Source organism: Lepidochelys kempii, chromosome 8, assembly GCF_965140265.1.
Source record: "Lepidochelys kempii isolate rLepKem1 chromosome 8, rLepKem1.hap2, whole genome shotgun sequence".
NCBI classification, from domain to species: domain Eukaryota; kingdom Metazoa; phylum Chordata; order Testudines; family Cheloniidae; genus Lepidochelys; species Lepidochelys kempii.
In genome coordinates, this window is record NC_133263.1 from 63523771 (window position 1) to 63548732 (window position 24962).

Here is a 24962-nt window from a genome sequence, read left to right on the forward strand (position 1 = left end):
GCAATCCATTATTCTTTACTGAGGGGAAGGATGATCAAATTTGAGTGCCATCATAGATCTCTCCTGCAGCAGTGAGGAAAGGCAATCTCTCAGATAGGCAGGTCCGATACCACTTAGGGCTTTGTGAGTGAAAACCAACAGCTTAAACTGCATTTGGAAACCCACAGGCAGCCAGTGCAGATCACAAAGCACTGGTGTAATGTACTCGTAACAAGATTCTCCACTTACTGTGTGGACTGCCATATTCTGCACTAGCTTTGGCTTCCTTGTGGATTGAAGGTATATCCCAAATAGAACCCATTGCAAGAGCTTAGTCTTCCGGCAAAGAAGTTGAAACTCAGGTTATGTCGACAGTAGAGAGCTTACAGCAGCATAGCTGTACCAATGCAGCTACGCTGCTGTAAGATCTCTTATGTAGCCGCTTGGTGCTGTCAGGTCTCCCATCAGCATAATTAAGCCACCCCCAACGAACGGCAGTAGCTATGTCAGCAGGAGAGCTCCCACCGACATAGCACTGTGCACACTACCACTTATGCTGGTATGATTTCTCTCACTTGAGGTTAGAATATTCACATTCCTGAGTGACATAAGTTTTGCCAACATAAGTGGCAGTATAGATGTGGCCTTATAATCTCAACCGTGGTCTACACTACCAACTTATGTCAGTATAACTACATCACTTGGGTGTGGAAAATCAACACCCCTAAGCAACGCAGTTATACCGACCTAACTCCTGGTGTAGAGAGCACTATGTCGATGAGAGGGCTAGACAAGCTCTTAGAAAAGGCTGCAAAATTGGGTCCAGTTTAGTTCGAAGGAAAACTACTTACAGAATATTAAAACGTTCTTATTCTCTTGACCTACAATACTTTACTATAAATACACATGCTCCAGAGCAGTGGTTCCCATACTTGTTCCGCCGCTTGTGCAGGGAAAGCCACTGATGGGCTGGGCCAGTTTGTTTACTCGCCGTGTCCGCAGGTTTGCCTGATCACGGCTCCCAGTGGCTGTGGTTTGCTGCTCCAGGCCAATGGGAGCTGCTGGAAGCAGCGCGGGCCGAGGGATGTACTGGCCGCTGCTTCCAGCAGCTCCCATTGGCCTGGAGCAGCAAACCGCGGCCACTGGGAGCCATGATCGGCCGAACCTGTGGACGCGGCAGGTAAACAAACTGGCGTGGCCCGCCAGGGGCTTTCCCTGCACAAACAGCAGAACAAGTTTGGGAACCACTGTTCCAGAGTAGTGTAACACTTAACATCATATAAAGGTTGAAACTGAGTTTGCTTTAAGTCACTTTAATTTGTTTAGATTTATAACTATAGTGGGCTGCCAAGGAAGTAGAATTTTGTTTGCTACCCTTTCTATATATATATTAGCTTCTCAGAAGTATTAAAAATCCAGGTGGGCTATAAAAATATAATTGCTAAAAATGTCCTAATTATACATTACCTGTAATCCCCATAAAGGCAAGCTTCTGTTCACCCAAATAATAGGAGACCTGTTGAATCACAATGACACAATAAATGTGACACTCATCAAATGGTGCTTATGGGGCTGATCCAAAGCCCAACAAAGTCAAGGGATTGATATCCATTAATTTCAATGGGCTTTGCATCAGCTGCCATTTTTAACATAATTAAATATAAAAGCCAGATGATCAGTATTTGGAGTGGTGTAAAATAGTTAATCACTTCCCCATATTTTTATATGGGTAACTTGTCACTCAGCACTGATAATCCAATTGTCTTTCTAACCTAGAAGCAGTCACTGACTTTTTTTGGGGACTAATCTAACAGTCAATGAAATCAATCAAAAGTTAGTATTGATTTCAGTGAACTCTAGTTCAGGTCCTTTGATACTAGAGGAAATAATATGATGTATGCATTTGAAAGAGGCAGAGGGAAACTGTCCTTCATTTAAAACTATTAATTTGTGGCAGAAAAAAACAAATCTAATCACATTCTTTGCCAGTATTTTCTCTTTTGCTTTCTATTATGTACAGATGCATAGTTTTATTAACTAGTAGCCACATTAGTGAACATTTATTTGCACTGGTTCTGAAACTGGAAATATTTACTCTTTTCAGTTGCAAAACTCCATTATTTATGATTTTTTTCCTAAGAAACTGTTTGTATTGGTGAAATTCACCTCCTTCATTAAGTACTTACCATTTCAACAAAACAAAAAGCATTCTTGATACAGTACCAGTGAAAGTAGGCATGTGTTATCGTTGGTCAGTGCTACCATAGACTATGTAATAATGTATTTTCTATCTCAGTAAGAAAATAAATGTCTAGAATCCAAATAGTCCTGATCATCTGGAAGTCATGACTTCTGCATCTAACATGGTGGTATTCACTTGTCCAGATATAGGCAATTATTCACAATACTGAACCCATCTTTGGGTCTCCAAAGACATGGTATTTGAGATGACTTGTTCCCACTGTTCTGGAGCCTTAAAATCCAACCAATCCTGCAGGAAGGGTGTGTTTCTTTGCCAGGATCTCAGAGTTACTGAGTGAAATTAATTCTGTGGGGTAAGAAATTCTCTGAAGGAATTTTATGGCTTCATCAACATAGTTCAAATGTGTCCAGAAAGGCTGTAAGATTCAGACAGTTTTGCTACTATGGACTGTTTATCCTTCATTGATGCACATAACTTTCTTTCTGCATATGCACTAAAGAAATCACATTATATGGTTATTTGTACCCAAAATAGATCACTGTTAGGTTTTTTAACAAAAATAAAAAATCTGGAACTCACCAATCAATCTTTGTCGGTGTGTAGTTTTGACTGGAACAGCCCCTGTTTAATTCCTTGCTGCCAGAAGTCAACAAATCCACACACAAAGCCCATGTCCAGATGTATATGGAAACACAATTTTAAAAAGATTTGGGGCGGGGGGGAAATGGGCAGGAGTTAATTTTTTAGGTAACACTGTTCTATATAATACATCTAACACCATGCAGTTGTGACAGGCACTGAGAAAGAGATATTCAAAACAAGCCAAATCTCTTTGACCAACTAATTCAGTGTGTATTTTAGATACATAAATTCCCATCACTAAAGGGCAGATTTTTTGTTTTAAGAAGATTTATTTTCAAATGTGATCTAATATAAAAATCTAAAGAGATGAACAAAAAAATGGGGTACTTGCAAAGGATGAAGCATGAATGAAGTGCTGAAAATACCAGTAATTCTATCAAGCAGGCTTAGGAAGCACTGGCAAGTACAATTTCCATAATCTCAGGAAAAAAGATTGCACCAGACTACAGTTCTAATCTTCTAGTAGGGATATCTTTAATCTCTGGTTATTTCAGTGAGAGACTAGTGGCATATGTGTAGAAAAAACAACTATATATATATATATATGTGTGTGTGTGTTCCTGTCTTGTATTCATAGAGCAAGCCATCCCCTCCAACACAACTACATGCAGGGGGAAAGTAAATATTTCCTTAACTTTTAAACTGTGGAAAATAGAACTCTCTTCCCCCTTCATGCAGGTTCAGGAGGTCTGGAGTGATTTGTGGACTAGATATAAGTAGTGGGCATGTTTCTCCATTTGTGAGGGTGAGGAGGATTCTCAGATAAACCCATGGATTTTATGGCATCCACATGGAAGGCCTATCCATCCTTGTTGCCATTGACTCATTGATCATGCCTTTGTATTCTAGTTCTGGCTGATGAGGGGTGGGGGGAAGCTGCTGATCAAAAGTAATTTCAGAAATAAGCAGTATTTTTCTCCCATGGGGATTTCTGAAGGAAATGTCATGGATTTGCTGGGTGGCAAGACCACAGAGAGACATTTCCCAGGTTCTGTTCCTTCTACTGCCATTGGGGGGTGGTAGTTTCATTTGGCTCCATTACCTACCTTTCTTATTTACCAAGCAGTTTTGTCCAGTAACTTTGTTGGTTTGATCCCTTACAAGCCACAAAGTGTGGTGGTGGTTTTTTTTTTAGGGGCTTGTCTAGCACCCCCCCCAAAAAAAACCCTCTCAAGCTCAGTAGTTGGTTTATGCATTTTTAAAATGCATCCTAAGATCCTAGATCTTACTACCAGGAAGCTGTAGACAATAACAGGCCCAGAATATGTTTTACAATTCAAGGTGCTAGCCATCGTAATAGCACATATGGTGGGTCGTTGGTTAGTACTGTGATGTTATGGCCAGATACAATCTCTCCAAAACACAGCACTTCTAAGAATGTGACACAAGCAGTTGGTTAGGCCCTGATTCTGCAGGCATAGGGGTCTGCCTATGTAGAACAGTTGGCAGATTCAGGGCCTTGGTGAGCATACACAAAGTGATCTATCTGTGAAATTCCTAGGAGGAAAGAAGACAGATGGGTGGTAGAGAGAAGCAAGTTTAAATAGTGTGTTGAAATATATTTAGCAAAACATAACATAATATGTAATGTAAAATAAAGTAATAGCAATTGCTTTAAAGTACATCAGAAGCAGGAAGCCTACTAAACCAGTGGGGCCACCGGGCAATCGAGATGCTAAAGGAGCACTCCAGGATGATAAGGTCATTGAGGAGAAACTAAATCATTTTTTTGCATGGCTGAGGATGTGAGGGAGATTCCCAAACCTGAGCCATTCTTTTTAGGTGACAAATCCAAGGAACTGTCCCAGATTGACGTGTCCTTAGAGGAGGTTTTGGAACAAATTGATAAACTAAACAGTAATACGTCAGCAGGACCAGATGATATTCAGGAACTCAAATGTGAAATTGTAGAACTACTAACTGTAGTCTGTAACCTATCATTTAAATCAGCTTCTGTGCCAAATGACTGAAGGATAGCTAATGTGATGCCAATTTTTAAAAAGGGCTCCAGAGGTGATCCTGGCAATTTCAGGCCTGTAAGCCTGACTTCAGTACCGAGCAAACTGGTTGAAATTGTAGTGAAGAACAAAATTGTCAGACACATAGATGAACATAATTTTTTTGGGGGGAAGAGTCAACATGGTTTTTGTAAAGGGAAATCATGCCTCACCAATCTACTAGGGGGTCAACAAGCATGTGGGCAAGGGGGATCCTGTGGATATAGCGTACTTAAATTTTCAGAAAGCCTTTGGCAAGGTCCCTCAGCAAAAGCTCTTAAGGAAAGTAAGCTGTCATGGGATAAGAGGGAAGGTCCTCCCATGGATTGGTAACTGGTTGTGAAGAGCTACAAAAGGATCTCTCAAAACTGGGTGACTGGGCAACAAAATGGCAGATGAAATTCAATGTTGATAAATGCAAAGTAATGCACATTGGAAAACATAATCTCAACTATACATATGAAATAATGGAGTATAAATTAGCTGTTACCCCTCAAGAAAGAGATCTTGGAGTCATTGTGGATTGGTCTCTGAAAACATCCACTCAATGTGCAGTAGCAGTCAAAAAAGCAAACAGAATGTTGGGAATCATGAAGAAAAGGACAGATAATAAGACCGAAAATATCATATTGCCTCTATATAAATCCATGGTATGCCCATATCTTGAACACTGCATGGAGATCTGGTCGCTCCATCTCAAAGAAGATATATTGGAATTGGAAAAGGTTCAGAAAAAGGCAACAAAAATGATTGGGGGTATAGAACACCTTCCGAATGAGGAAAGATTAATAAGACTGAGACTTTTCACCTTGGAAAAGAGATGACTAGGGGGAGATATGATAGAGGTCTATAAAATCATGACTGGTGTGGAGAAAGTAAATAAGGAAGTGCTATTTATTCCTTCTCATAACACAAGAACTAGGGGTCACCAAACGAAATTAATAGGTAGCAGGTTTAAAACAAACAAAAGGAAGTACTTTTTTCACACTACGCACAGTAAACCCCTGGAACATTTTTGCCAGAGGATGTTGTGAAGGCCAAGACTATAACAGGCTTCAAAGAAGAACTAGATAAATTAATTGACGGTTATTAGCCAGGATGTGCAGGGATGGTGTCCCTAGTCTTTGTTTGCCAGAAGCCGGGAATGGGCGACAGGAAATGGATCACTTGATGATTACCTGTTCTGATCATTCTCTCTGGGGCACCTGGCATTGGCCACTGTCAGAAGACAGGATACTGGGATTAGATGGACCTTTGATCTGACCCAGCGTGGCTGTTCTTATGTTCTAATGTGACAACAGAGTGAAGGGACATGCATTCCCCGGCTGGTTAATTATTAGATATTTAGAATCAAAGAACAAGTAGTTTAGGCAAGGCCTGGAGAATTACCATAGCTTGCAACATACAAATATATTGCTGTATGTGAATACAGAGATATCTAAGGGTACCTTCAAGCAATGAGCATTGGGGTGATTACTGCCTACCTCATCTTTTAAAATATAGCACATATTCAGAAGTAAGAAACTTACACGTGCTTTACAGTACGCTCCTTTAGCATCACAAACTCATTAGATTTCATACAAAAATATCAACAGCTTCATCATGCCAGAAGCTATCAGTAATTTTTAAAATATCTGTTCCTTGTTCTTGCTTTTGTTTCCCTTTTACTAGAAAATTGAATTAATTTAAACTGGACTCTGGTCTAGAAAACAGAAATGTTTCAGCTTTATGTTATACCATATTGTTGTAAGAATCGACACCAGATAGAAAAATTATTCAAATACAGTTATAGGATCTTTCTTTTTCTTTTAAAAAGGCACCTGGTGCAGCTTTTCTAACTACATTAATTTGTATTTTTTAACTTCTTGAAAAGGGCATACATTGTTTTCCAACAGTAATATGTCTAATGCATGTATGTAAATAAAACGTTTGGTTTATAACTTGAGACAGATTTAGAAATTGTTTCCCCATCCATATTTCTCATTTTCATGCATCTCTCTGTTCTCACATTACACATTTGTTCTCAACTCCTAAACGTGTGCTGTTCCCCATTGAGGAATGGGATTTAAGAGAATAACTCAACTATAAAAAAAAAAAATTGCACTGTAATTAGGTTTTAGGAAGTTTTGTACTCAAACTACTCAAATTTAACAGCTTGAAGGACCTTGTAGAAAGTGCTCAATCCATGTTTGAGAACACACATAATAAATTTACCAAAATTACTCACATCATGAAATAAACTGCATGTATTCTTAAATGACAGAGTGAAATATACAGTATGTTTCTATGTTGTTCCAGATTGGGCATGCTGGAGCGAGAAAAATCAGTAGGGAGCTCATGATACAGATTGTTGCCCCCCCAGCCCCCATCCTAGGAAACCACCAGGATCTTTGGAACCTTTCACTAATATGTCCCCATCTCATTGACTGTTTTTTATTACTCTGACAGCCTATATCTCTGCAATAGAGATGGGCAGGGTAGAAGAGGGGCACACTCATCCCTTATCTCTGGATAGCGACAAGGAAGTAAGATAGGCTAGATCTCCTGGACAGTCAGGAAAAGAAAGGATTGAAGGGGGATTGTTTCTATTACAACAATAATACATTTATTGCCAGTAAAAAATAGGCAATAGTTAAAACAATCGGTCTGTAAAGAGTGAAAACCAAATAACAATATAGTCATTACCGGAACTAAAAGAGCATTAAGCATGACTAGTTAGAGTGGCAGTTGAAGACTCTTTGGCTCTCACGAAACAAACACTTACATTTGTAAGTAACTTGACTTATGGTAGTGGTCAATGATACTACACACATTCATGTATCGGGGGTAGCTGTGTTAGTCTGTATCCACAAAAACAACAAGGAGTCCGGTGGCACCTTAAAGACGAACAAATTTATTTGACCATAAGCTTTCATGGGTAAAAAAACACTTCTTCAAATGTATGGAATGAAAACATACAAAAGCCAATAGGAGAACACTTCAGTCTTCCTGGACATTCTATAACAGATTTAAAAGTGGCTATACTTGAACAAAAAAACTTCAGAAACAGACTTCAAAGAGAAACTGCAGAACTAAAATTCATTTGCAAATTTAACACCATTAAGTTGGGCATCAATAGGGCTTGGGAGTGGCTGCTCATTACAAAAGCAGCTTTGCCTCTCCTGGAATTGACACCTTCTCATCAATTATTGGGAATGGACTACATCCACCCTGATCGAATTGGCCCTGTCAACACTGCTTCTCCACTTGTGAGGTAACTCCCTTCTCTTCATCTGTCATTATATAATGCCTTCATCTGTAATTTTCACTCCATGCATCTGAAGAAGTGTTTTTTTACCCACAAAAGCTTATGTCCAAATAAATCTGTTAGTCTTTAAGGTGCCACCGGACTCCTTGTTGTACACACATTCATGTAGCTAAACACATTCTTGAATCTTTGCAGGACTGTGACCTTAGACTGTGATGTAACTTGCAATTTTCTAAGGGAATGTCAGCGCTACATCGGTGCAGTTCTGCCACTGTAGCACGTCTGGTGAAGACGCAGGACAGCCTCTCCCGCTGACATAGCGCCAGTGTGGACAGCACTTAAATTACGGTAACTTGTGTCACTCTGGCGGGGTGTGTTTTTTTTTTCCACACCTCTGAGCGACCTGTGGTACATTGATTTAAGCAGTAACGTAGACTGGCCCTAAGTTTCTGCATAAATTGCAAGTGTTGTAGTTAACAAAGAATAGTGATGTTTGAATTGTAATTGAGATCATGTTGATTCTAATGTGACCCATAGCTATGCTCGCACACTAACTCTATTAGATCTGGACTTGTCAGATACAGATTCTAGTTTACATCTCATTATTTCTTTCTGCTTCTTTAATTTTTCCAATATTTTCTGCTTTTCTTTTTATAAAACATTCCAGTATCAGAACTTCTAAAAATGTTCACTGTTGACCTATCAGGGATCAATTCTACTGCCATTAAGTGAATAATAAAACTGACTTCATTTACGGTGGCATATGGCCTATAGGCTACAGTTCACAAATTTTCTGCTTAGCATTTAGTCTGATGAATGAGAGGGAAAGTCGTGGAAACTGGATTAGGAAGTGTGGAAGGATTGAGCAGCAGTTTTTCCCTCTATGAGGATCCTGTGCGGTTGGGGATTCATGTGATGGGAATGTAGCTAGGGAAAGCTTGTAGCTCACGAAAGCTTATGCTCAAATAAATTGGTTAGTCTCTAAGGTGCCACAAGCACTCCTTTTCTTTTTGCGAATACAGACTAACACGGCTGTTACTCTGAAACCTATGAAACACAGTATGTTGTTCTTGCCCCACCCCTAACCTGTCAGATTTCAGTGTAAATCCATGTAGGAGTCGATACCAGTGCTGAATGCCTGTTCCCAGCTCTCTGCACCATGGCTGCAGTGATTGGGGCACCAGTACTAGGTGCAGGGCTGATCAAAAACGTCTATCAACTTTTTTTAAAAGGAAAACAGGATTTTCAGCTAACTACACACTTTCTGCAAAAGTGTCTGCTTTTCTAAGACATTCATCAGGAAATTGAAATTCAAGAATGTGGCCAAAATATTTGTTTGGTGTTTTTCAGCAAAAAGTCAGTTTCCTACAGGGAAAAATCCCAGTTTCCACCAGCTCTAACTGGGAGGTAGGGAAGAAAGCTAGGAACATCAGGGCTACTGGGGAACTGTGCTAGTAGGGTGAAGTGTCCAGAGAGCTGGTTCTCTGTGCTATTGCTCTAGAATCCATGGGTGTTTTCTCCATAGAAGACACCTCCTCATCAATTATTGGGAGTGCACTACATCCACCCTGATTGAATTGGCCCTGTCAGCGTTGGTTCTCCACTTGTAAGGTAACTCCCTTCTCTTCATGTGTCAGTATATTTATGCCTGCCTCTGTAATTTTCACTCCATGCATCTGAAGAAGTGGGTTTTTTACCCACAAAAGCTTTTGCCCAAATAAATGTTAGTCTTTAAGGTGCCATCGGACACCTCATTGTTTTTGTGGATACAGACAAGCATGGCTACCCCTCTGATACTTGATGCCCTAAGTTGTGCAGCAACATCAGAGAGCTGCTGCAGTGTGCACGCAATCATTCAGCCATCGCTGTGGTTCATAAACTGGAGAAGGGGAGCCAAGCAGAGAAAGAAACAACTGAAACACTGTTTTACATGCGGTAGGAGGATGTTGCCAGGAGTGGGGCTTCACACCTCAATATCTTTAAAGCTCTGCTACTGGGTCAGGCTCCAGCTACAAATAGCTCCGCAGCACCACTCTATTACTGCACAGCTTAGAATGTCTGCATGGTGGATACCTCATCTTGCAAGTCTCTCCCTGCTCTCTCCAAGGCAGGGTCTTCAGGTTCTTCTGCACATCTTCCCAGTGCATGGTCCCTGCTTCCTCTCCTGCTAATCACCCTCCCTCTATGCCTCTAAAATGATGGCTATGTGTTAGAGATGACAATTTCCTGCAATGTCCTAGACAAACCTTACTGTATAAAGTTAAACCAAGATGTACTGAATTAAGTTTAAATATTTTAGGAATTCGTTCTATTAAAAATGCAAATGTTTACATATTATTGTGGGATTGCACATAATATCTCCGGAGGGAGACATAGCTAGCATAAACCCTGGGAAGTGTTCTGACCTTCAAAAGACTATTTGAAACTGTGTGCGAGGCAAGAATGAACACTTAAAGTTGAGTGAGTTTCCCATGAAGCCTCTAGGGGTGGCGTATGCAAATATACTCCCTCCACTTATGCAAGAACTCAGCCTTTTTAACCTTTGCCTTGAGAAGGGAACTTCTGTCTGCTGATCATCTGTTACAAGAGGAGAAGACCAGAGTCTCAAATTGTATAAGAGTGACTCCTAGATTCATAGTGTTGCTTGTCCTAAGCCAAGGCTATTATGAACTTGTAATCACAGGAAAAATGCCTGTGTAGGGTTTGAAGGACTGACTCCTACGAGAGCTCTTGCTGGAGTTAGGGTGATCTCTGGTAAGCTTACTAGCATGTACGACAGGTTTCAGAGTAACAGCCGTGTTAGTCTGTATTCGCAAAAAGAAAAGGAGTACTTGTGGCACCTTAGAGACTAACCAATTTATTTGAGCATGAGCTTTCGTGAGCTACAGCTCACCTCATGGGATGCATACCGTGGAAACTGCAGCAGACTTTATATACACACAGAGATCATGAAACAATACCTCCTCCCACCCCACTCTCCTGCTGGTAATAGCTTATCTAAAGTGATCATCAAGCTGGGCCATTTCCAGCACAAATCCAGGTTTTCTCACCCTCCACCCCCCCCCCACACAAACTCACTCTCCTGCTGGTAATAGCCCATCCAAAGTGACAACTCTCTACACAGTGTGCATGATAATCAAGGTAGGCCATTTCCTGCACAAATCCAGGTTCTCTCATTCCCTCACCCCCCTCCAAAAAACCCACACACACAAACTCACTCTCCTGCTGGTAATAGCTCATCCAAAGTGACCACTCTCCCTACAATGTGCATGATAATCAAGGTGGGCCATTTCCAGCACAAATCCAGGTTTTCTCACCCCCCCACCCCCATACACACACAAACTCACTCTCCTGCTGGTAATAGCTCATCCAAAGTGACCACTCTCCCTACAATGTGCATGGTAATCAAGGTGGGCCATGTCCAGCACAAATCCAGGCTTTCTCACCCTCCCCCCCGCCTTTTTTTCCGGGACACACACACACACACACACACACACACACACACAAACTCACTCTCCTGTGAGTAGGTAACTTCTGGGAACTCTTCTGGCTCTATAAATCTGTTTCTTCACTTCCGCAGGTGGGTATTGTAGTTGTAAGAAAGCTTGACAGAGATCTTGTAGGTGTTTGTCTCTGTCTGAGGGGTTGGAGCAAATGCGGTTGTATCGCAGAGCTTGGCTGTAGACGATGGATCGTGTGGTGTGGTCAGGGTGAAAGCTGGAGGCATGTAGATAGGAATAGCGGTCAGTAGGTTTCCGGTATAGGGTGGTGTTTATGTGACCATTGTTTATTAGCACTGTAGTGTCCAGGAAGTGGATCTCTTGTGTGGACTGGACCAGGCTGAGGTTGATGGTGGGATGGAAGTTGTTGAAATCATGGTGGAATTCCTCAAGGGCTTCTTTTCCATGTGTCCAGATGAAGAAGATGTCATCAATATAGCACAAGTAGAGTAGGGGCTTTAGGGGGCGAGACCTGAGGAAGCGTTGTTCTAAATCAGCCATAAAAATGTTGGCATACTGTGGGGCCATGTGGGTACCCATAGCAGTGCCGCTGATCTGAAGGTATACATTGTCCCCAAATGTAAAATAGTTATGGGTAAGGACAAAGTCACAAAGTTCAGCCACCAGGTTAGCCGTGACATTATCGGGGATAGTGTTCCTGACGGCTTGTAGTCCATCTTTGTGTGGAATGTTGGTGTAGAGGGCTTCTACATCCATAGTGGCCAGGATGGTGTTATCAGGAAGATCACCGATGGATTGAAGTTTCCTCAGGAAGTCAGTGGTGTCTCGAAGGTAGCTGGGAGTGCTGGTAGTGCAAGCTCTGCGATACAACCGCATTTGCTCCAACCCCTCAGACAGAGACAAACACCTACAAGATCTCTGTCAAGCTTTCTTACAACTACAATACCCACCTGCGGAAGTGAAGAAACAGATTGATAGAGCCAGAAGTTACCTACTACAGGACAGGCCTAACAAAGAAAATAACAGAACGCCACTAGCCGTCACCTTCAGCCCCCAACTAAAACCCCTCCAACGCATTATTAAGGATCTACAACCTATCCTAAAGGATGACCCAACACTCTCATAAATCTTGGGAGACAGGCCAGTCCTTGCCTACATACAGCCCCCCAACCTGAAGCAAATACTCACCAACAACCAAATACCACACAACAGAACCACTAGCCCAGGAACTTATCCTTGCAACAAAGCCCGTTGCCAACTGTGCCCACATATCTATTCAGGGGACACCATCACAGGGCCTAATAACATCAGCCACACTATCAGAGGCTCGTTCACCTGCTCATCCACCAATGTGATATATTTCATCATGTGCCAGCAATGCCCCTCTGCCATTTACATTGGTCAAACTGGACAGTCTCTACGTAAAAGAATAAATGGACACAAATCAGATGTCAAGAATTATAACATTCATAAACCAGTCGGAGAACACTTCAATCTCTCTGGTCACGCAATCACAGACATGAAGGTCGCTATCTTAAAACAAAAAAACTTCAAATCCAGACTCCAGTGAGAAACTGCTGAATTGGAATTCATTTGCAAATTGGATACTATTAATTTAGGCTTAAATAGAGACTGGGAGTGGCTAAGTCATTATGCAAGGTAGCCTATTTCCCCTTGTTTTTTCCTACCCCCCCCCCCAAAGACGTTCTGGTTAAACTTGTATTTAAACTTGGAGAGTGGTCCGTTTGGATGAGCTATTGCCAGCAGGAGAGTGAGTTTGTGTGTGTGTGTGTGTGTGTGTCCCGGAAAAAAGTGGGGGGGGAGGGTGAGAGAGCCTGGATTTGTGCTGGAAATGGCCCACCTTGATTATCATGCACATTGTAGGGAGAGTGGTCACTTTGGATGAGCTATTAACAGCAGGAGAGTGAGTTTGTGTGTGTGGGTTTTTTGGAGGGGGGTGAGGGGATGAGAGAACCTGGATTTGTGCAGGAAATGGCCCACCTTGATTATCATGCACATTGTGTAGAGAGTTGTCACTTTGGATGGGCTATTACCAGCAGGAGAGTGAGTTTGTGTGTGGGGGGGTGGAGGGTGAGAAAACCTGGATTTGTGCTGGAAATGGCCCAGCTTGATGATCACTTTAGATAAGCTATTACCAGCAAGACAGTGGGGTGGGGGGAGGTATTGTTTCATGATCTCTGTGTGTATATAAAGTCTGCTGCAGTTTCCACGGTATGCATCCGATGAAGTGAGCTGTAGCTCACGAAAGCTCATGCTCAAATAAATTGGTTAGTCTCTAAGGTGCCACAAGTACTCCTTTTCTTTTAGCATGTATGAGTTCTTTTATTGTTTTAATGTTTTCTTTGTTATGCTTTCTCATTAAAAATAAGAAGCAGCTTAGCAATAGCTGTGTGGTAACTTATAATAGTGGGCAACTATGTTGTTTAAAACCTTTGAAGAGAAAGCAAAGCAGGTCTACTTAGATGGTCTGACATGCTGGGAAACTCACAGTGTAGGCAGGAAATTGTGTAGCTTGAAGAAACCCTGGTCAGGAGGGGGAGAGATGCACATCTCCATCCAAGAAAGGTGCAGGCTGAGGAGCCAGAAGTCTGAGAGTGGGTACTCTTGGTGGACTATAAAAAGGGAATAGAGGTGCAGTTGCCCTGACCTGTGGCAGGATGTACAAGCCGAGGAGTTGGGATATGGCAATGATTTATTCATTGATTTATAAGGTATATGACACAATCTGAAATGTTATTCGGTAACTTGTCAAAAAGATACGGACAGTGGCACAGCTACATCATTCCACAGAGACTATTACACAATATGAACAAATATACAGTAAGCACCTTCCGTAATAAGGAGCAAAATGCTTTTGATTGAAAGAAAATCGTATTACATTTTCATTGGATACTTATTCACTCAGAAAGACTGGATTAGATTTGCAATTCATGCTGCACCACAACCATCTATAAATTCTAAAACCAAATCCCTGCTGGAAGAACATCAAATATGTATAAGCATCAAGTATGATTGATCTGTTTCGTACAATATAAGAAGTACTTTGAGAGGGCAAATAGAAAAGAAAATCTTACCATCCATGTCCTTGTGTAGGATCATCCAGGAGCACTCGAATTATATATAACAAACAGCTTAATAACTTGAGAGAAAAATTGAACAATCGTATTCTGAGACCTGTTTGATAAAAGAAAAGAAAATACAAATTCAGTTTCTTTAGATTTTAATTCATGTTTTTAATGTAAAACTACTTAAAAGGAACAGGATATGCCTTCAACTCAAGTCAGAGAACTTGTGACTACAAGTATTCAAATATTAATATTTGGAAGTTTTTATGAAATAGCTTTGTGTAGGGAATGTATTATTATTGCCCAAATGTATAAAATATTAAACTATATTAATGTTTTGATAAAGTGGCACAAAAGTCAGAAAATGTAAAAACTAATACCTGGCACAATTTTAACTCTATTCCTCTGTGTGTGTGTGTGTGTACACTGAACTGTGCTGCACACAAGGTCTAAAACAACGTAACCAAATATAATGCAGTGTCTTCTACAAGCTCAGGCCCCAATTAGGTGGTAATTTCCATGTGAGCAGATGCCCACACCTGTGCAAAGCCTCTTTGAACTCAAAGGGGATCGACATAAGCACAGTGTTTGCTGCTCTGAGGGTCCAGCTGAAGCCCAATGGAACCATTGACTTAATGGTCATTGAATCAGACTCTGAGTTCATTGCAGCATCAGGACCAAAGATATGCATGTGATCTTGTAATTAAAGATAGTATAGCCTTAATTGCACAAGTGTAATTTTTTTTTTGCATTTAATACTTACATTAAAAATAAAGTTACCAGTAATTATACTAATAGACACTGTTGGCAAAAACCAATGAGTAGAAAGCAACATCATTAGCAACCATTAGTAAATTGTACACTTATAGACCAAGGCTCCAATCCTGAATTTGGATCCTCACAGTTGTGCCCGTTCAGAGTTCTATTGACTGATGTGAGCTCACACCGATCTGATTGCAGGAGCAGGATATTAGTAAGCACCAGTGAACCATAGGATAACTAGTGTCTGTCATTGTAAGCTAAGACACCAATTTTTCTAACACTTATGCATGTGAATAGGCCCATTGTACTGAATAGAACCAGTTGTATGTTTGCCATGTTAGGGCCCAATTATGTTTTTCCATACCTATATGTGACCTTGTGTGTATACATACTTCTAAGAGCAGAGTGTAAAATCTATTTATTGAGCATAACTCCCTCTCTCCCCTAGCCCAGTGCTGGAGCCCCCATGCATTTCACCAACTTGTGTTTTTGGGGGGAAGTTGCATCCAAACTGAACATAAAGTTAACATTTCTGAAAATCATTCCCCACTTCCCACCTTCAACAAGTAGTATACTTAATTACAGAAAAATTCAGAACAATGTCTACTTTAACTACATCTTAGAATCTGTGTATGAGAGAGACAGAGAAAATAAGGCTTTATAATGGAGCACTGTTTGCTATTTTAACTGTGGAGATTCCTTCATATTATGAAGGTTAGATTAACCCTTTTGGCATTGGTAAACTGGGGGTTAAAACCCCATCCTAGGTTCCCAAGCAGTGAGAAGTCCTACAGCTGTGACCAGCAATTAGACTTGTCAACATTTATCTAGAGACTCCTGCTGTCTTATCAAATCTAATTAACAGCAGACTCTTGATTTCCCCAGAGCAGGGAGAAGAGATAGGAAAGAGGATATGACCAGAGGGTGAGAGGGCTGGGGCATGTGCGTATTCATTGCTGTGTTATAAGCTTTACTTTTTTTTTTCTTTTTGAACTGTTGCTGAAGGAAGAACTTCTTAACTGAATTAACCCTTTTGGGGAAATCTGCTTAAGCAGGACTAGCTGCTATGCCAGCTGGGCTATTATAAGTAGGCAATTAGGTGAGGTGAGAGAATAAAGGTCATTTTTGTATTGGCCTCATCTGTCTAGCCCTTCTGTTAATGAAATGCAAAGGTCTACAATCTGCAGTTTTGTGCTTTTATTTTAGCTCTGTAAATGTTCATCTGTATGTGGAACACATCCTGATTTCCCTACTGATAATTCAGCAACTTTTAATCATTATATGAAGTCATATTTTGATTATAAAAGGTAACTAGAGTGCCTGACATTATCTGGGAGCACATGGACAATAGCAATGTAAACTTCCCCCATGTTGCTCTGCAATGCACCTCAAATGTGACCTAGAACAACCCCCAGAGAGAGTTCAGTCCCCATGCAAAGTAAGTCCTTGACTTCTCTGCAGAGACTACAGACATTCAGGTGCAATGTAGACATGTTCATCAAGTGAGACCATCCTGTCACCAAATAGGCCATCAAACCCTAATCAAATAATAATGCATTTCTGTTCTGCTAACCAGCGCTGAATTTGAACTAGTGGTTTAAGCACCAAGACTGCAAACACTTCAGCAGATCCTTAACTTTGAGCACATAAGGAGTACTTGCATGCTTAAAGATCAGCGCAGGCATGTTTGCAGAAACCGGGCCTTTGAGTTCACAGTCTTATCCCCTTATCCAAGCCTCCTATAAATCAATTTAGAAAATAAACGCTAACTGGGACATTTGGTCATTGGTCTGTACTGAGACCTTGGAGGTTTATTACAGAAAAATCTGTTCTTTAATAAGGTTTTTGATACTCCTTCTCATAAACAAATTAGGGAAATACAACCTAAATGGATGGTTTCAGAGTAGCAGCCGTGTTAGTCTGTATCTGCAAAAAGAAAAGGAGGACTTGTGGCACCTTAGAGACTAACAAATGTATCTGAGCATAAACTTTCATGAGCTACAGCTCACTTCATCTTATGCATTCAGTGGAAAATACAGTTGGGAGATTTATATACACAGAGAACATGAAACAATGGGTGTTACCATACATACTGTAATGAGAGTAATCAGGTAAGGTGAGCTATTACCAGCAGGAGGGGGGCGGGGAAACCTTTTGTAGTGATAATCAAGGTGGGTCATTTCCAGCAGTTGAAAAGAACATCTGAGGAACAGCAGGGGGAGGGGAATAAACGTGGGGAAATAGTTTTACTTTGTGTAATGAACCATGCACTCCCAGTCTCTATTCAAGCCTAAGTTAATTGTATCCAGTTTGCAAATTAATTCCAATTCAGCAGTCTCTCGTTGGAGTCTGTTTTTGAAGTTTCTTTGTTGAAGAATTGCCACTTTTAGGTCTGTAATCGAGTGACCAGAGAGATTGAAGTGTTCTCTGACTGGTTTATGAATGTTATAATTCTTGACATCTGATTTGTGTCCATTTATTCTTTTACGTAGAGACAGTCCAGTTTGACCAGTGTACATGGCAGAGGGGCATTGCGGACACATGATGGCATATATCACATTAGTAGATGTGCAGGTGAACGCGCCTCTGATAGTGTGATTGATGTGATTAGGCCCTATGATGGTGTCCCCTGAATAGATATGTGGACACAGTTGGCAACAGGCTTTGTTGCAAGGATAGGATCCTGGGTTAGTGGTTCTGTTGTGTGGTGTGTGGTTGCTGGAGAGTATTTGCTTCAGGTTGCGGAGCTGTCTGTAAGCAAGGACTGGCCTGCCTCCCAACATCTGAGAGAGTGATGGGTCATCCTTCAGGATAGGTTGTAGATCCTTGATGATGCGTTGGAGAGGTTTTAGTTGGGGGCTGAAGGTGATGGCTAGTGGCGTTCTGTTATTTTCTTTGTTGGGCCTGTCCTGTAGTAGGTGACTTCTGGGTACTCGTCTGACTCTGTCAATCTGTTTCTTCACTTCAGCAGGTGGGTATTGTAGTTGTAAGAATGTTTGATAGAGATCTTGTAGGTGTTTTTCTCTGTCTGAGGGGTTGGAGCAAATGTGGTTGTATCGTAGAGCTTGTCTGTAGACAATGGATCATGTGGTGTGATATGGATGAAAGCTGGAGGCATGTAGGTAGGCATAGCGATCAGTAGGTTTCCGGTATAGGGTGGTGTTTATGTGACCATCGCTTATTAGCACCGTAATGTCCAGGAAGTGGATCTCTTATGTGGACTGGTCCAGGCTGAGGTTGATGGTAATTGTTGAAATCATGGTGGAATTCCTCAAGGGCTTCTTTTCCATGGGTCCAGATGATGAAGATGTCATCAGTGTAGCGCAAGTAGAGTAGGGGCATTAGGGGACGAGAGCTGAGGAAGCGTTGTTCTAAGTCGTCCATAAAATGTTGGCATACTGTGGGGCCATGCGGGTACCCATAGCAGTGCCGCTGATTTGAAGGTATACATTGTCCCCAGATGTGAAATAATTATGGGTAAGGACAAGGTGGGTGCATAACTGGTTGGGAAACCGCTCCCGGAAAGTAATTACCAGTGTTTCACAGTAAAGCTGGAAGGGCATATTGAGTGGGGTCCACAGGGATCAGTTCTGGGTCGGGTTCTGTTCAATATTTTTATTAATGATTTAGATAATGGTATAGAAAGTACACTTATGAAGTTTGCAGATGATATCAAGCTGTGGGAGGTTACAAGTGCTTTGGTGGATAGGATTAAAATTCAAAATGATCTGAACAAACTGGAGAAATGGTCAGAAGTAAATAGGATGAAATTCAATAAGGACAAATGCAAAGTACTCCACTTAGGAAGGAACAATCAGTTATACACAAATGAAATGGGAAATGACTGCCTAGGAAGTAGTATTGCAGAAAGGGATCTGGGGGTCATAGTGGATTGCAAGCTAAATATGAGCGAGCAGTGTAACACCGTTACAAAAAAAGCAAACATAAGTCTGGGATGTATTAGCAGGAGTGTTGTAAGCAAGACACAAGAAATAATTCTTCTGCTCTACTCTGCTCTGATTAGGCCTCAGCTAGAATACTGTGTCCAGTTCTGGGCACCACATTTCAGGAAGGATGTGGGCAAATTGGAGAAAGTCCGGAGAATAGCAACAAAAATGATTAAAGATCTAGAAAACATGACCTATGAGAGCACATTGAAAAAAATGGGTTTGTTTAGTCTGGAAAAGAGATGACTGAGAGGGGACATAACAGTTTTCAAGTACATAAAAGGTTGTTACAAGGAGGAGGGAGAAAAATTGTTCTTTTTAACCTCTGAGGATAGGACAAGAAGAAATGGGCTTAAATTGCAGTAGGACAGTTTAGGTTGGACATTAAGAAAGACTTCCTAACTGTCAGAGTGGTTAAGTTTTGGAATAAATTGCCTAAGGATTTAAGAGCAGGTTAGACAAATACCTGTCAGGGATGGTTTTAGATAATACTTAGTCCTGCCTTGAGTGTAGGGGATGTTGGGATATGTAAGGGTTAAGTAGAGACCTGGAAAACTACTGGTGTGCAGACATGGTATTAGGGAGTAGAGGCACAGGCGGGCACCGTTTCTGCGCTTAACAGATAAAGTGCTACCCCTCTCCCTTCCTTTCTCCTTGTTAAGGATTGATAAGCATTGCAGCTGCCTAAGGAATGTGAGGATCTAAAGGATACTCTTTGTGTAAAAAAGTGTTCTCTCCCCCTTCCTTCCTTTCCCAGCTACCTAAATGAGCTCAGGGTTATGGCCCCTTCCTTCCCTGCAAACTGCTGATTAAGGGAATTTGTAGCTGCAATTATTGCAAAGAAATGTATCTTTGAAGTAAAAAATGTCTGTAGAATATGCTTAATGCTGTAAACAGTAAACAGGGGTGGGAATAATTATATTCATTAAATGGGCATTCGTATTACTCAATAAAGGGTTTGGGGTGTCACAGTAAATGTAGGTATTTACGTATTAACTTAGATAAGAGTGGGCTGTAACTAATTCAGTGCTTACTCGACAATTGGGTCGAGGGGAACAAGTACCGCAATAAAGAAGTCCATCTACTCAATCTGTCTCTGGGTCAGTCTGCTCATTCTCTAACAGGAGACTTGACTACAAGACCTCTCGAGGTCCTTTCTAGTCCTCTGATTCTATGACTTTCAGACTGGGTGTGGGGGAGAAAACATAGCAGGCCATATTAGCAAGACAAGAATACAAATCAAAAGAGAGAAGTTTTGCTGTATAAAACGTGTTAGAGTCCAGTATGGCAATTATTTTAAGCAATATCCTTCATACTGCAACTAAGATATTTTTCCCCTCAAAAGTGTAGTATACCACACAGAAGATTCCAGTAGGTGTCATAAATCTAAATGACAGGGAATGGTTTGGAGAATTGGACTTCTTCTCATTGGAAAAGACAAGGCTTTGAGATGACCCCAATAGAAGCTTTAAATATTGCAAAAGCAACTTAATAGTGATAACATGGCAATTGAGACCATACAAGGAAATGAGCACTAGCAAAGGAAAAGCACCCTAGAATCCTGAGGGCACTGAATCTGAGTAGTGATGCTGCTATATTCTTTCTAAATGTAGTTCATTACAAAACTAATGCATGGAAAAAAAAAACCCTCAAAACAAATGCATGCAAAAAAAAAATAAATCACTCATAACGTCTGCATGTCATGAAAAGCTGCTTTCCCTTGATGTATTGAATTTATTTGTGACAAATAATGACTTGAAAAAGTAGTCTTGCTATACAAATCATTTGGGATGCTAACCAGATTCCCATTGCTTCTTGGTTGTTATCAGAAGCATCTCCCTATTCTGCCTCTGTTTAAATCCTGTACTTCCAGAAATTTTCATTTGATCAGAACTGAGACCCTTTGGTGGGTTCTGCTAAGGAAGGACTCAGAGTCCAAAAAAATAAGAAGCTTATTTTAGATGAACTCTATTCTTGGTAGAAAACAGCAAGACTTTGTGCTGCTGAAATGTGGGAGTTTACATGGACTTGTTTGTCTGCAGCACTCAAATTCTGGCAAGAGATCTGTATGGACAGAGGGAAAATGTGTCAGTGGGAAGACATGAAATCATTACCCAGAGCTGTCAGCTCCACTGTCTCTGGAACAATGCAGGGCTCATGGGCCTGCAAAGTGGAGGAAGCACACAAGGGCACAAACCCTTTGACATCCTCCACTCTACTAAGGAGCCTGGAGTTGGCTATTGCAATGAAGGATAGGACACGGCTAAGATTCTCAGAAATATGCTGATTTAAATTGTATCTCTTATGCAGCCTTTTCCTGCAGGGTTTCTATGGAGCCTTGGGTGGAACTTATTCTCTTATGGCAATCCCACAAGGGATAACAATGCCACTTGTACTACTCCTGGAAGTGAATCTTCTCCCTGGCATGCAACTGACCACAGAGGCAGGGGCTGTTCTTTACCAGCACCTGAGCTGGTGACTCTACTTGCTTCTCCATCCCAAGATGTAAAATGTGTGTTATTTCTCTCACCTCTGTCCTTTTCTAGTAGTTTAATTAACAATAGTTTAATTTAACTGTTTCCTTGTGTATTTTGGCGTGACACAGTGTTTGAATACCCACTCTAAAACTACTATTTTTGGAATTCTTCATATATAAATTTAACTGGTTCCTTGTCTGACTTTCTCTTTCAATAGATCAGGTTTTGTGAGAGTGTTGTATGTGTGACCAGTAAGTATTGCTTTCAGTACTTGTAAGTTTATCTATTTCAAGACACTTGAGTGATAGTCTATAATTTGGTAAATATCCCCTAGATAAGCCTATCCCAGAATTCATTTGGCATAGTTAGGCATTTGAGTCTCCGCTCTTGTTGATGCTATTGACTTCTGTCATAGTTAACAGAGGGCCTGGTTCTCCAATGCTTGCACTTTGAATAGTCAAGCACATTGCTATTATGTTTATGATCATAGCAAGACCTCTAGTCATGGACCAGGATCCCATTTTGCTTGGTGCTGTACAAACACACAACAAAAAGATGGTCATCTGTTTAAAGTGGGTGTTAAACACTATTCTTCTAATTGAGTACAGTTTTACACTCTTTGCACATCTCTAAATGGTTAGCCAATGTTTAAGGCAGTAAAGGATCAGGCCCAGATTTGTTTCAATATGTCCAGGAGTTTCTAGTTAAAACATATTTTTCTAGTCCTAAATGCCTTAGTTGAATTATTTTTAATCTCTTTTCTCCTATATGTGAAATGGGTTACTAGTTTTCATTCTTTCTGTTCCTTCAAACTTCACTGTAAATCCACTATTCTTAATTTCTCTTTGCTGGTTAATGTTTTTTTTTATTATTTCTATTTTAAATCCTGTCAGTACCTTAGTATGATTTGTCTGACTGGATTTCAGTTTTTTTCCCCATTCCTAAACTGATTGTCAAGTAGCATGTGTTTGCACAAAATGTCTTTATCTATGCGATTTTGACACTGGTGTCTGACATTTATATTCAGTAAGATCAATCATCCACTGTTTTATCCAGTTATTCATTGTTTTGAGGTGATGTGATTATGATTTCATTGTCTCTGTAATCATGGTATCACTGTTTGGTTTAAAACAAAAAATTTGATAACTTGGTCCACAATCTGTTTATTTCATTAAACAACATAAATGAATAAAATATTGTTGTCATCTAAGAAAGGCACAAGTAAATGTGTGTTGAGATTGAGAACTGTTTGTGTATAGAATACCACATTGTCCTGTATTGGTATTGCTTGTGACCCAAGTTTGGAAGGATCAAATGATAACTTGACAGAATTTGTAATACTCCACAGACATTTTGGAGACCGGAGGCCAGATTCTAAATGGGGTAAAATAACTTAAATGGTGTTATACCAATTTATAGCATCGGATGCTGCTTATTCAGGCCTTATTCTTTTAGCACTGTCTTTTAAGTATTCCTTTAAATATTTCATTTGTATCTGCATAATTTTTCTATCCCAATTGCATGCACTGGGGTAAGGGGTTAATTAGTATGGAGTATGGCTGTTGTGATAGGTTTGGTATGAGCTTTCCCATAACTCTCTAACCCTTTTCTGTTTTTAAGTGGAGCCATTTCCAGAGCAGATGGCTTCAGGTCTTATTTCAAAACATAGCATTAGTAAGCTTTCTGGATGTGTGTGTTTCACCTTTCCCTACCTCCACTGACTTGAAGCTTCATCTTTTTTTTCTCTCTCTGAGATTTGTTTTAGGGTGTGATCTTATACCGATTCATCTTGCCAGGTACAAGCAAGTCACAGCAATGTGTTATTACTTCTCTGTCATTATGTAGCTGGCTGGCACTCTATGCCATATTTATTGTAAACCTCACATGCATTTTCTATGTGGAAATATCGATAACTAAATTTTGGAGCTGTGTGAAATATTATGATTTTATTGTTGTCAATTTATAGAAATATTTGACAAATTGGAGCAACTCTGAAATTGTTGACACATCATGCCAGGTGTACTGTATATCATTTGGATTTGGGTAACCGAGTATTGTGTAGAAATGCTTAAAATTTAGAGCTGTATTTGTTGATCACATAAAATCCACAAAATTAATCAGGGAACCAGAACTAGCTAAACCTACTCCATGAAGTCTTAAAGGTTAGTAGCAACTACTCAGAGGGAAAAGATGTATTTTGTGTGCTCTCTCTCTGAGCCGTTCAGAAAACAGCATCTGTGATGACCCTTGCTGTAGTGTATGACAGGAGTGTTCTGTGTTCCCGCTGAAATCCACCCAAAATTCCTGGGGGTGGGGGCAGTAGCCATCCTTGGCAGCTCCCTGAAACACAAAAAGGGACAGCAATCGTGCCGCCAGAACCATTAGAATGAGTAGCAGGATACTGGTCTTCCCCACCAAAAGACATCAATACAAGTGATTGGGGTTTGCTGGGTGTCTGCCATAGGGTTGTTTCGTTGGGGAGGGTTTGGATAACAGACCCCCACATGGCTTGGTAAGACAGTTTAGCTAAGCATATTAATTCTTGCACTTTTTGTGGTTTCCATATCACTGGACTGATAACTTTGTTGTGAGGAGACCTGTTTCCCGGGTGTGTTTACAGAAAACTTTAATATGGAATTACATTTTAAAAAGAAATCATGAGTTATAGTGTCAAGTATCAGGGGGTAGCCGTGTTAGTCTGTATCCACAAAAACAAGGAGGAGTCGAGTGGCACCTTAAAGACTAACAGATTTATTTGAGCAAAAGCTTTTGTGGGTAAAAACCTCACTTCTTCAGATGCATGGAGTGAAAGTTACAGATGCAGACATAAATATACTGATACATGAAGAGAAGGGAGTTTCCTCACAAGTGGAGAACTAGTGTTGACAGGGCCAATTTGATCAGGGTGGATGTAGTCCACTCCCAACAACAGATGAGGAGGTGTCAATTCCAGGAGAGGCAAAGCTGCTTCTGTAATGAGCCAGCCACTCCCAGTCCCTATTCAAGCCCAAATTAATGGTTTTAAATTTGCAAATGAATTTTAGTTCTGCTGTTTCTCTTTGAAGTCTGTTTCTGAAGTTTTTTTGTTCAAGTATAGCTACTTTTAAATCTGTTATAGAATGTCCAGGAAGACTGAAGTGTTCTCCCACTGGCTTTTGTGT

General features: G+C 40.6%; 1 protein-coding gene and 1 long non-coding RNA gene across 2 annotated transcripts in view; one reads left to right on the forward strand and one right to left on the reverse strand.

Moving 5' to 3' along the window:
- KCNT2 (potassium sodium-activated channel subfamily T member 2) overlaps positions 1-24962 on the reverse strand; it is a 286523-nt gene that overhangs the window by 190686 nt on the left and 70875 nt on the right. Inside the window, exons 3-5 of the mRNA XM_073358218.1 lie at positions 14625-14724; positions 2762-2818; positions 1447-1495 (exon numbers count right to left, since the gene is read on the reverse strand). Of these exons, the coding sequence (XP_073214319.1) occupies positions 1447-1495; positions 2762-2818; positions 14625-14724 (206 nt within the window). The remainder of the gene's footprint in view (positions 1-1446; positions 1496-2761; positions 2819-14624; positions 14725-24962) is intronic.
- Positions 1-24962, forward strand: part of LOC140916561 (uncharacterized) — a 202387-nt gene that overhangs the window by 108772 nt on the left and 68653 nt on the right. The gene's annotated exons all lie outside the window — the stretch shown is intronic.